The following is a 14,009-nucleotide window of genomic DNA, read 5'->3' as shown; positions in this document are numbered from 1 at the left end:
TCTGTTGCTTTTAGATCTAAAATGAATGACCTCATATTTGCCTACATTGAAATCCATTTGTCACAATTTTGTCTGTTCGCTTAAACTATTTGTATATCCCTTTTGTAATTCTATTTTTTCACCTACACTGCTTAAAGTGCCACCTATCTTTGTATTATGGGCAAACTTGGATATATGTGGCTTTCTATCCCATCATCTACATTGTTAATAAATAGTGAATAATTAAGGGTCCAACACATATATCCTTGCAGGGCACCACTAGCCACAACCTGCCAGTTCAAGTACCTACCCATTATCCCTGCTCTCTGCCTCCTGTCACTTAGCTCATTTCCTAACCAGGTCAATAATTTGCCTTCAATTCCATGAGCTTCAGTTTTAACTAATCACCTCACATGAGGGACATCATATAAGGGAGAGAACATTTCAACTAGACAATGTGCAGCTCTAGTTATTCTTCCAGAATATGCATTGGCCCTGGTTGCAGAGAAGGCTGCAGCTACACTGCAGTGTCTTTTGCATCAAGGAATCGCAACAGAGAGCTCTTGTGTTGCTTTTTTGGTTATAATAATTCTGGTACGTTATTGCTTTGTTTCACTTGAGCTATAATGGTAGCAGTGATGCAAAGGATACATTGAATTTAGAACAGAAATGACTATAACACATCCATTGTAAATCTGATGCATGTTAATATAAGTCCAGTTGCGTTACCAATTGACATTAAGACGCAAAGTTTAACTAGTCTTCTAACTATTAACATTGTTTTTGGTGTTTATGTATGTATATACATATTTATATATGTCATTATACCGAGTGTTAAATGGGAGGAACAACAGGTTAGATTCTTTTCCTTTTTGTTCAGCATATTTCAGTGAAAGCAGTGTTTGATATGGGACTGCATTTTCTGTGTTACTGTGTCCATATGGAAATGAACCATTTTGGGAAGTTGCTGGTGGTGGGTTTAATGGATGATTAATTGTTACCCGTGACTTTGCACATGTACAGTTGAAACCAAGTGCATTAATCAAATCTACCAGGATTAAAATAGAATAATTGGAAGGTGAAGGGAAAAGAGCACAAAGCAGGAAGGGAAAAGGAGGAAAAATACAATAATGGGAAGGGACACTGATCTCTGAAGGAGTCCACACTGTGAGCCTGGATTTCTAGCTCAGTGAGAGTTGGGAGGAAGAGAAAAAGCACATCTTGTGATGGACTATGCCATTGTTGTTATATATGTTTTCTCCAATACAAATCGATATTCACTAATCCTGCTTTGATGTGATACAATCTAATCTGTTCCCTATAATTAGCAACTTCCACTTTAAATTAAAGGATATGTTACTTTGTTTTATCACTTCAGATCATCCAAACAATTCCTTATAACCTCTTTGTCACATTTGCTTTGTTGTGTGCTTATCTTAATTTAGTAATTTTCTTTGTGAAAAATAATTTGTATTATCAATAATTTTAATAAAGCAAAACTTCACAAACATGTTAACACTATAAAAATCAAATCCACTATTAAAATGTACATGATCAAATCTTGAGCAAGGTGCAAAATGCAAAGTTAATCTCACCAACATATTTGCTCAAATATTGGTCAGTTCTGCTCAGCATTTTTCTTAAATGTCGGACACTGCTCAACAATTGAACAATGTAATGATGGAGTCAGATTTATCCACCTTCATCTGCTTACTGAATAAACTCAGTAGAATCTCTTACTATCATGCCTACCAGCAGGTCTACTTTCTAAATATACTCAGTAGAAACACTTACTATTGTGCCCACTAGCAGGAACATCTTAACTCGCAGAACCAAAAATTTCTGTTTCAGTCAGCAATGTGGACACTGAACTTCCTTACTCGTCCAGACACTGGATTCCAAATTTTTGTCCACTAGTAGACACAACAGTGAAGTCATGCACTTAAAGAAATTTGCTGAGTTTGGCATTGGTGCACATGTAGGATCATTGCCTCTGCTAGATGCTGCTGTTTTGACAGTGCCAAAAACAGTTAGCAAGAAATTCTGCACCTTCCATGGTGAATGGATTATAGATTACCTGTAGAACATCCAATGAAAATGACACATCAGCATCATGGGGCTCTTCACACCAAACATTTCTTGTAGAATTGCATCATACCAAATTATTCATTGATGACTAAAATATTAACTCCATCACGTTTAGGAGCAGGCAGTTCAAAGGCGCTCCACATCAAGGCTAACAATCGAGGCAATTTTCTGACCTTGCTTTGCCTTTTTAAAGGTATGCAGCCATTCCTGAATGGAATGGTTGGTTACAGGCAGAGTAACAAATTAGAATTATGAACAGGGTTTGTAATTCCGAATCAACAACTTCCTTCTCTTTCCTAGTCATGTCACTGAAGCCCATTATGGTAATTCACAGTCTAGTTTTATTCCCCACTTCAATATTTTTTATTGATGGAAACAGTATTTTGCTTTAGTGTAGCTTGTTTTAAAAAAAGACCCAATTCATCATCGGCAGTAAAAATGTCTCTGGACTTGCAACTAGCTAAAATGTCAGAAATGTTATTATCACCCCAGTTGTCAGTGTGTTCTGTGGGAATGCTGCACGTGGACCTGAGCTTAAGAGCATTCTAGTTATGAAGCCACTGATTCACTTGCAGAGACAAAGTGACAATTAATCTTTTCCAATAAGATTAAGTTGGACAATCCAGGAAGGTTATCTTCTCTAGCCTGCTTGAATCAGCTCAACAAAGCTGATTAACATCAGGACAAGGAACACATCCACTTTCATTAACTGAGAAGATTCAGCTGATAATAAATCATGATTCTCCTCTTAATTTTCAGGTAGCTGGAGAAGATGGAGGGGATGTAATATTTCTGTACCATGACTTAATTTGTTCAGGGTGTTCCTCTCCATATTCAATCTTGCTTCTTTTAGTGCTAAAGGATTTGTAACAAATATTGTTCTCAAATTGCTCCTGAAACTGTTCTGTTTCAAAATCATTAGATAGATGGGATAAGGAAAGCTATTTTACCATCATTTATTCAAAATTAATTCATCCATCCAGATACCTAAAAGTTCCCCCATTGCAGCACCTAACTTTTTGAAAATACCTCCACAGCAACATGTAGAAGACAGTTTTATATGTTGACTGCTCTATGTGGAGAATTTCCTGTGAAAGAAAATTCTTTGATTTGTTATTTTATTTATTTATTAGTTATTTATTAGTTCTTTTATTACCTATAAATATGTTGTATATATGAGGGGAAAGCTCCAGTTGTCCCAGTGTCTGAGTCAGACACTAAACTGGAATCCCTGAAAAAGGCCCAAGTCTCTTTAAAACTCCTCAATCTCCTCCAACCAGCCTAACTACAGTCCCTGTTTTGAACAGCAGAACTCACAGGTTACCAAGATGGACAGAGAGGAGCTCAGCTGGACTGGAGCAGCTCAGCCCTGTAAACAAAGGACCTGGCACTATGAGTGAGATGCACAGCATTCTGTGGATCCTGTGGATCACTGAGCCAAAATGCCTGTAAAACACCCAGATCCTTTAGAGGATACTTAATCAGAGTTGGAAAAGCAGGGTTCTGAACCAATGGCTTTGATTGTGCTTGGTCCCCGATGGAGGAAATTAAGAACTCCAGCCTGAATAGACTTCCCCATGAGGACCGATGCAAATCTTCTCAAGTCACCAAAGCTTCAACATCCAAGCTCAGGATAGTGTCCTTGCTGATACACTAACTCATTTAAATTAGTTGTGAGTTTGATGTTCCAGTGTGAATGGAAGAATCAAAACACACTCTTTACTTCCTATCTTTCCTTCATAAGATCACAAGTATGTATATGTACCAAAAAAAAATTGATTTTTCCTCCCAAGGCTGCAAAACAACTCATACTCCACCCTGTATATATTTTTAAATATAAATATCCTCATGGCTATTTCCAAAATGTTAAAACCAGACAATGACCTTTTAAAATGGCTGAAGCTATGACGTTGGAACAAAAGAAGCTCCCATGGAATTATCAAAGAAAGTTCTACCTTGTTATTTCTGAAGATTCACGAATTACTCCCCCCCCCCCCCCCCCCCCCCCCCGCCCCACTCTGATTTACTAATGACTCTTTCCTACCCCCACCCCCCAACTCCCTGTGGGCTACACAGACCAAACTCAGAGCAGAATACAAGGACTATCTGCATTTCAGAACCCAGGCCAGCAAACTGGAGTCTGCAAAGACAAGGAACCCCACAACATTCCTTTTGGTTCTTAATGACTGAGACATTTAACAATCCTGTGGTTGCAGACAAGGGTCCATTTCCTTTGTCAATGTAGAGAAGTGGGAGTCAAATGACATGGATCTCTAGTTTGTGAATTAATATCACCTTGTGGAACTGCAAGCTCAGTTTGCAGTTTACCATCCTACAAACATCCTCACAGAAAAAGTCTCTGTTCAGGTTTGGACACCTGGCCCCCATCTACACTGCAACTATTGGAAATTCTGTACCATTGCCTATAAGACAGATTCATCTCTGCGTGCCCATCGTGTGAAGTAGATGCCATCCTGCATGAAGGGGCACCTCATTGGACTTAGATTCTGGACTGTGGGGCCCATGTGGAATACCATTTCTTCTTTCCGTGATCTCTGCACTGTAAATCTATATTTTTTCTGTCCCTCTTTTATCCTACTTTGAGTTTGCTGTGGAGTTATTAATAGAATATTGAACCACACTAAAACTAAGGGTTTGGCAAATATGCCACCATTTATAAAGGGTGAAGCAAATCAAAAGCACCTTTCCATTTACAGACAGGTAGAGAGGATGAATTGGTGCTGTTTCAATTAACCCCACCCTCCTGTCTGTAACATATACATTGATAATATCTCCTCTTAGATTCTTTCTTTCCAGATTGAGAAGCCCATATTTTTCTGATCTATCTTTGTGGCATAGACATTTACCAGGAATAAGAACATAAATAACATAAGAACTAGGAACAGGAGTAGGCCATCTGGACCCTCGAGCATGCTTCGCCATTCAATAAGATCATGGCTGATCGTTTCGTGGACTCAGCTTCACTTAGCCACCCACTCACCAAAAAATTCAAAAATGTATCTATCCTTGCCTTAAAAGCATTCAATGAGGTAGCCTCAACTGCTTCACTGGGCAGGGAATTGCACAGATTCACAATCCTTGGTGTGAAGAAGTTCCTCTTCAACTCGGTTCTAAATCTGCTCCCCCTTATTTTGAGGCTATGTCCACTAGTTCTAGTTTCACCCACCAGTGGAAACAACTTCCCTGCTTCTATTTTATCTATTCCCTTCATAATCTTATATGTTTCTATAAGATCTCCCCTCATTCTTCTGAATGAGGGGAGATCTTATAGAAAGATCTACTCAGTCTACTCTGAGTCTACTTATAGTCTACTTACAGTCGACGTATAGAAAGATCTACCCAGTCTACTCAGTCTCTCCTCATAAGCCAACCCCCTCAACTCCGGAACCAACCAAGTGAATCTCCTCTGCATCCCCTCCAGTGCCAGGATATCCTTTCTCAAGGAGACCAAAACTGTACATAGTACTCTAGGTGTGGCCTCACCAGCACCTTATACAGCTGCAACATAACCTCGCTGTTTTTAAACTCCATCCGTCTCGCAATGAAGGACAAAATTCCATTTGCCTTCTTAATTACCTGCTGCAGCAGCAAGCCAAATTTTTGTAATTCATGCGCAAGGACACCCAGCAGCATGCTGCAATTTGTTACCATTTAAATAATAGTCTATTTTGCTATTGTTTCTACCAAAATGGATGACCTCACATTTACTGGATGACCTCACATTTACATAAACCTTGTAGCTGTTCACTGCACTGCCTCTCATTGCTTATGTTAAAGTAACGAGAACTAAATATCGTACTCTAAGTGCAGTCTGACCAAAGTTCGATTGTGGCTAACTGTGACTTGTATTCCTCCCCCCCCCCGCCAAACCTAACATTACTCCTTCATTGAACATTCATTTTCTACCTTTCAGCCAGTTGATTATACATCCCCAGAGTTAACCCTAAATCCCCAGCACTTTGAATTTATTTTAACAAAGACACTTCTACATAAATCTTTGTCAAATGTCTTTTGGAAGTCTGGATATATTCCACCTCAGGGCTTGCCATAGATGTCAGCTCCTCAAATAAACTAAACTCAAAATGCTACAGTCTATTATAAAAGATTTAAAAGCTGAGCACTTGGCAAAGCAGTGGCAGGATTGCATGGATTTACGGAAGGGAAATCGTGTTTGACCAAATCTACAGGAATTCTTCAAGGATGTAACTAGAAGGGAGCCAGTAGATGTGGTGTTTTTGGACTGTCAGAAGGATTTCAACAAGGTGCCACATAAGGGATTAGTGTGTAAAATTAAAGTGCGTGGGCTTGGAGGTAGTCTATTGAGATGGATAGAAAACTGATTGGCAGACAGGAAACAAAGAGTAGGAATAACCAAGTCTTTTTCCAAGTGGCAAGCGTGACCAGTGGGGTACTGCAGGGATCAGTGCTAGAACACCAGAACCCCAGCTATTCACAATGTACATTAATGATTTAGATGAGGGAACTAAATGTAATTTCTCCAAATTTTCAGATGACACAAAGCTGGGTGGGAGGGTGAGCTGTGAGAAGGAGCAGAGATGTTTCAATGTGATTTGGAGAAGTTGAGTGAGTGGGTAAATGCATGGCAGATGCAGTATAACGTGGATAAATGTGAGGTTATCCACTTTGGTAGCAAAAACAGGAAGGCAGATTATTATCTGAATGGTTATAGATTGAGAAATGGGAATGTGCAACAATTGTACACAAGTCGCTGAAAGTAAGCATGCAGGTGATGAAAGAAGACAAATGGTATGTTAACCTTAATAGCAAGAGGATTCGAGTACGGGACACAGGGATGTGAAGTTGACTTGGAGGCTTTTCTTCCAGGATAAGAAGATTTGTACCTCATTTTTAAAGCTTGCCTTAATAACAGCTACTTGCATTATATGGTGCCAAGCCAAAAAATAAAATGTGACCAAATCAGACAGTTTGTTTTAAAGAACAGTCATGAAAGTGAAAGGGAGTTGTAGGGCTTTGATAAGAAATTCCAGACTCTGAACCTAGATAACTGGGGACATGTTTTCTTGTGGTGAAGAAAGGTTTGGGGTCTGACTAAGAGAAAGTTCAGAAAGGACTGGAGGAGTTTTAGCAGCAGCATTACAAATTATGACAATCACCAACTTTATGGCCTGTGGGATACTACACCACAAAATGCATGAAAGTGAAAATTGTGCATGTGTCTGCTTTAAACTACAAAGGTTTAGACGGTGGCCCAGTGGTAAAGATTCTTGGGCCTGGATAAACCTGATCATTACATTTGTGAAAAGCAGAATATTGGATTTTTAAATTCTGGTTCTGTTAATAATGTTAAAGTTAACATTTGCATTTTTTGTTTAAAAATGGTTTTCTTCAGGTGGTTTGGATGACGCATTGCATGCGATAATTGCAGTTGCCCGTGAACAAGAAATTCCATTTGTCTTTGCTCTTAATCGCAAAGCTTTAGGACGCTGTGTGAACAAAGCAGTCCCTGTCAGTGTGGTTGGAATCTTCAGCTATGATGGTGCTGAGGTTAGTTAGAACCAAGATTCACTTTTCCAGTGGCAAGAACTGAATTTGTATATTTCGGAAAGGACCCTAAAAGGATCTTCATACAATTTTTTTTTTTTAAATCTAAGCAAATCAGTTGTATTCTACAAATATTCTTTACCAGAACTGTTTATCTGGTGTATGAAAATGCTGGTGTTCTCTCTAGTTATATTTCATAATTGTAGGAAATCTTAAACGGTAGATGTGTTTGCTGATTGAAATGTGTGCTAAATTAATAACAATAATTGTAGTTATTTGGTAATACGGTATTGCTGAAAATGACATTTTATCGAAGCTTTTCATCTTGCACTCATCAGGACAATCGCAAGAATACCACTGTCAGGGCAAACATCAACTTTATAGTACGTGAGAAGAGTTTGTTGATTGGTTGGTAAGTGGGCTCTGGCAGAGGTGTTGCCATGGAGAATGCACTAGTTAATGTTGACTGATGGTGGCAGAGGCAGCTGATCGTATGGTTTTGATTTTAGTAACAAAGGAGTCCATGAGCTACTTGCAATTATTGTTGGAGGTGAGGGCGGAGGACATAGTTAAGAGGGGTTTAAAAAGACAATTAACAATGGCAAAAAGGAGCTGGGGTTATCTTTGCATTCCGGGATGATTCTGTTTTTAGTAAGCGAGGAGGGCCTGACTGTTTTATATGGTCCTGCCAGATGTGGCTAAACGAGCTGTCTACTATATCCTTTCAAATCTGCATCCCTTAGACTTAAATGAGCAGAAATGAAGGTTGTTACCATGGAAGCAGCCAGGGTGAACGAGAGTATTTGATTTATTGGGGTCTAGGGCCTCAAAGGTGGCGGTGAGGGTATGGTTGAACAAATCAGTAGCTGCAGAAATATTGTGAATGGAGGCCCAGAAGCTAATTGTAATTTTGAAAATATAGTTGTAAGTGAATTGGCTAATGATTTTTTTTCCCAGGTATGACTACAGAATATTTGTTGTAGTGTTATAAGGAAGTGCTCATAGATGGCCTTATCTTTGATTGAAACAATACAATCAGCAAGATAACATGCAATAGAAAGGTCAAGGACATGGGGAAAGGTCAAGAGCATGGTTGAGAAATATTGTTTGGGGAGTTCACATGGAGGGAGAGATTTCAGGTGAATCGTGAGTTTGGGATGAGTTGAGATGGAGAGGCAAAAAGTCGAAATATAGTTTGGGAATTCATCTTATCTATTGAACACCGTTTGCCATCCTGTGTTCTCTTTTTCAGTATGTCAGAAATATTAGGACATTTCTGATAACTTAATTCACTGGAACTGCTGGTCTCGCTTCTGACTATTGCTGCAGGTGCATCAGTCAGTACGGTATCCTGTACTAGTTGTTAGTACCAGCTACAGTAAAACTCCAGAGAATCATAGAAATCATAGAAACCCTACAGTGCAGAAACAGGCCATTCAGCCCATCACGTCTGCACCAACCGCAATCCCACCCAGGCCCTACTCCCATATCCCTACACATTTACCCGCTAATCCCTCTAACCTACGCATCTCAGGACACTAAGGGGCAATGTTAGCATGGCCAATCAACCTAACCCACACATCTTTGGACTGTGGGAGGAAACCGGAGAACCCGGAGGAAACCCACGCAGACACGAGAAGAATGTGCAAACTCCACACAGACAGTGACCCAAGCCGGGAATCGAACCCAGGTCCCTGGAGCTGTGAAGCAGCAGTGCTAATCACTGTGCTACCGTGTCGCCACGTGCCGAATGTGGTAGGAAAGTGCATTTCAGAAGGACCCAGGGAGCTGGTTGGTCTAAACAGAATATTTTAAACATAATTTGTTGAGGGTATCATCCTCTGCACCCCCATGGAATCCTGCAAGCCCAGAGCCCTCTGGTGCCTGAAAACCAGTCAAACATGAGTCAACATAGACTGTGTTGCCGATTGCCCTTTGGAATCAGCTGCCATCATTGTCAGGTCCTCAACTACACTTGAGTTTTTAAAAAAAATTTTCGTGGGATGTGGGCGCCTCTGCTACGCCTGCATTTTTATTGCCCATCCCTAATTTCCCTTGAAAAGAAAAATGTACTCCATCTACGTTTGGTTCTTTTTTATTCTGTCGGACAGATTGAGAGCAATCTTAATGACATAGGATAGCAGCTTGCCTGCTGAATGAAAACTGCTAACCTCTCCTGGGAAAAGGCTATTTGAAGCCAGATTAGACAGTTTTGATGGATTAAATTAAACTGAAGCTGAACCATCTTAAAATGGTAGCTGTCTTCGGAGGCAATATTGGGTGACAAAGTTTAGTGTTATTTGTCAGTAACAATTTCTTCACTGTTCAAAAATAATGTAGTTGATCAGTTTCTTGGTAGATCGGAGTCCAGAAGGGTAACTTTCTTAGACATGTTCATAACATATAAACCAGAAATCAAATAAACAATGCTACATTAAGGATTTTCTTTAAAGTTTTTGGTCATTTGCTGTGATATTTTACTGTAATAAAATAGATAGTAGTGAAAATTTTTTTTTAACATTTTCTGTTGGAAATTAAATTTTCAGAAAATGAAATCTGCTTGTACCAGTTTTAAAAGTGAATTACAAGTTGCTGGACTGCTAAAAATAGATTAGCTGCAAAATCTCCTCCTTCATTCGTGGCTGGGATTCTCCGGTGCTGCTGAAAGTAATGGAGTTTTGGCTGGAACGCCAGATTCTCCATTCTCAGTTGGAGTGGGGTAGCCACAAATGAGATCGGAGAATCCCATCCATTTACTCTATCACTGTATTGTAAATTAATACTTTTCTTGTACATTTCACTTAACAGAACCAGTTTCATCAAATGGTTGAACTCACTGAAGAAGCTCGGAATGCATATCAGGAAATGCTTAATGCCCTAGAACAAGAACTTATGGCAGGTGAAGGAAATTCAGCAGGGCCATTGTGCGAGCTGACAGAGGAACACACAGTTGCTTTGGATAGAGTGACCTCTCAATCTTTTTCTGAAGCCGGTGAACCAGAATATGGTGTGTATTGAATTCTCTGTAGTGGCATAATTCTGATGAAACCTTCTTCACAACATGTATACATATGCAAATCCAGAAGGGTCTTGACAGAGTGGATGTGGAGAGGATGTTTCCTCTTGTGGGGGAATCTAGATCGATGTGCCACTGTTTATGGAGTAGCTCATTTGAAACAGAAATGAGGCGCAAATCTTTTCTGAGGGTTGAGAGTCTTTGGATCTCCCTTTCTGGAAAGATGGTAGAAGGAGAATTTTTGAATATTTTTAAGGCAGAGGCAGATAGATTCTTGGTGAATAGGGGGGGTGATAGGTTATCACGGAAAGACGGGATACAAATTTGAGGTTGCTATCAAATCAGCCATTATTTTATTAAGTGGTGGAGCAAGCTCGAGGGGACGAATGGCCTACACCTCCTTGTCCATACGTAAGTGTGTTTGTTTGTACGTATGCAGCAGACAGATTTTTGGTCTTTCAGGGAGTCAAGGGATATGAAGAGTGGCTATGAGGAGTGGACAGGAAAATGGAGTTGAAGCAGAGGATCAGTCATGATCAGTGCTTACTGACACTCAGTTTGGGCTCTGCCAGGGCCACTCGGCTCCTAACCTCATCACAGCCTTGGTCCAAACATGAACAAAAGAGCTGAACTGAAGAGATGAGGTGAGATTGACTGCCCTTGGCAGTATTTGCCCGAGTGTGGCATCTAGGAACTTTAGCAAAACTAAAGTCAATGGGAATCGGGGGAAAACTCTCCACTGATTGGAGTTATGAAGATGGTTGTGGTTTTTGGAGATCAATCATCTCAGTTCCAGGACACCTCTGCAGAAGTTCCTCAGCTAGTGTCCAAGGCCCAATCGCCTTCAGTTGTTTCATCAATGACCTTCCCTTCATCACAATGTCAGAAGTGGGGATATTCACTGACCATTGCACTATGTTTAGTACTGTTTGCAAATCTTCAGATACCGAAACAGCCTGTGTCCATATATTGCAAGAACTGCACAATATTTGGGCTTAGGCTGTTAAGTGGCAAGTAACATTCATGTCACACAAGCTCTAGGCAATTACCACCTCCAACATGGGAGAATCTAACCGTCTCCCATTGACATCCAATGGCATCACTATCACTGAAACCCCAACTATCTACATCCTGGGGTTTACCCAGGATAGAAACTAGAGAAGGAAATCAGTTTGTGGGCTCGGGTATGGGGGCCTTGGAGGAAGTTTGGCTGGCTGGGCTAGGGGAATGATTGCAGTTACAATGGCAGATAATCGGGTGGTCTCAATCTTGGTGACAGTCTTGGGGGAGATGGTGCATAGTGGACTAATAATCCAGAGGCCCAGGCTAGTGCTCTGGGGCCATGTGTTCAAATCCCACCATGGCAGCTGATGGAATTTAAAATGCAAATAAATCTGGAATTAGAAGCTAGCCTCAGTAATAGTGAATGTGTTTAAAAAAAAATCTGGTTCACTAATGCCCTTTTAGGGAAAGAAATCTGCCATCCTTACCCAGTCTGGCCTACATGTGAGTCCAGACCTACAACAATGTTTGGTGACTCTTAACTGTCTTCTGGAATGTTCAGGGTCTTGCCAGCGATGCCCACATCCCAAGAAAACAGCTTGCTGTAGAGAAAGAAGCTGGGTGTACCTTTGACTTCCAGGGTCATCCTGGAAAAGTAACTAGTTTTCACAGATGAGAGCAAGACTCGTTACTGTTTGAAACTAATTGTTCGCCATATCCATTCAGGTCTGGACTTAGAGCAAAGATGAGGGCCATACTGGGAGAAAGATCGAGGTGGCGGAGAGTAATGATTATAATGGGGTCTACAGCACCAAGTATAAGGGGAGGGTACTATTGATCAGATTGGTAGCTGCAGAAATGTTGAGATGAATGAGGGGCCAAAGGCTGGATAATTGAGAATTTCAGGATGCAGTTATATGCGAATTGGGGAAGAGCAATTTTTCAGCAAAGGTACAGAAGGAAGTAGGGTTTGGAGGGGAAAGTGGGATGTGGGTGGAGAGCAATGTGAGGAATTGATCAGAGATGTCCATGTCTGAGATTGACACTACCAATGTAGCAAGGCCACATGAGGACAAGTGGGTAGCCATGAATATGAGTTGTGGCGTTTCGAGGGTGAGCTAAAGGGAGGATAGGGCTCAAGAGAGAGAACATGGTGAATTGAGCTGGAGGCTAAAATCACCAAAGACGAGAAGCCACTCAGTGCAGAGGCTGTTGGGGGAAATCAGTGAAGAAACACGATTGAGAAAATTGGCATGGATCTTAGCCAGGCAGGAGGAAATTAAAATGTTAAATGGGAGGTGCAGAACAATGGGTCAGTAGCTCAAAGACACAGAAAATGACAGAGAAGTAAAGAGACAAACCAGGCTGAGATTTGCTTATGAAACACCACTACCACCACAGTCTGTGTGAGGCAATGAAGTCGATATAATCATCCATAAAAAGCTCATGGATTGTAAGAGCTTTGTTCACAAATGACATGACATTCTGGAGGGCGTTGCAAAGAGAGGTCATGATAGATGAACCAGGATCAGCACAGGGAAGAGTGAATTGGACAGGGAGGAGACTGACAAGATCAGCCCCCTGCTGACACATTGGGTGGAAAGGTTGGCAGGAGAACTGCCCCAAGAGAGATGGGACAGTTGTGGTTGCTGCTTGTGCGAGGCAGGGACCAGTGTTTTGATGAGCTGAGAATGCCAAGAGACACAGAGGGAAGCTATAGGTTTATCTAAGGGAGAGTCAAACCTGGGAAAGTAGAAGCAGTGTAGGAACGTCTTGGAGCATGGAAGTATTGGGTTAGGGATTGGGAAGGCAGAGTACCCGACAGGGAAGAAATGAAATGAGGCAAGACAGAAGGACCTAGGATGGCAGAGAGAAGAAAATAATAAGTGTAAAATAGAGATGATGGATTAGAGTCTAGAGTGGTAACCTAAGTGCACACGCAAATGGCCTTGGGAAAACTAGTTACACAGGCTGTCTACATAGGATGCGTTTATCCTATTGTGAATGGTACAGAGAGAGGATACACTTGTCAGATTGTTGAATCGCACAAGGACATCAGATCTCTATGCCTAGTCGTCATTAAGGGATTTTATAAGGTAGATTGTTAGTGATTGCTGATCACAAATGGTGATTCAGGCCTTTCATTGCAACATCAGTTTTGAGCCCAGTGCGGAACTCTGTTACAGTGAGAAACAAATTGGTTTCTTTGTTAATGACGGAATAATGAGTCTTGTGAATGAGGGCCTTTGGCAGTAAAACAAAGAAGACGATAAAGTACCCTTGAGCTATTTATGAAATTGATGGTTGTATAAGTGAAGCATAATCCTGTGTAAATTAATTTGATGCATCATTAACCAGTACTTCACCTGATTTCAACCAT

The 14,009-nt window shown here is 40.8% G+C and overlaps 1 protein-coding gene across 7 annotated transcripts in view; it reads left to right on the top strand.

Moving 5' to 3' along the window:
- Window positions 1–14,009, top strand: part of LOC144494880 (selenocysteine insertion sequence-binding protein 2-like) — a 102,198-nt gene that overhangs the window by 78,844 nt on the left and 9,345 nt on the right. For 5 of the 7 annotated variants that reach the window (XM_078214384.1, XM_078214386.1, XM_078214385.1 and 2 more), the window contains 2 exons: window positions 7,460–7,614; window positions 10,420–10,618. In XM_078214384.1, coding sequence (XP_078070510.1) covers window positions 7,460–7,614; window positions 10,420–10,618 — 354 coding nt within the window. Of the gene's footprint in view, window positions 1–7,459; window positions 7,615–7,949; window positions 8,024–10,419; window positions 10,619–14,009 lie in introns of all 7 variants that reach the window. The other 2 variants (XR_013498168.1, XR_013498167.1) reach the window with 1 other exon arrangement.

Source organism: Mustelus asterias, chromosome 6, assembly GCF_964213995.1.
Source record: "Mustelus asterias chromosome 6, sMusAst1.hap1.1, whole genome shotgun sequence".
NCBI classification, from domain to species: domain Eukaryota; kingdom Metazoa; phylum Chordata; class Chondrichthyes; order Carcharhiniformes; family Triakidae; genus Mustelus; species Mustelus asterias.
This window is presented reverse-complemented; position numbering and strand designations above follow the sequence as displayed.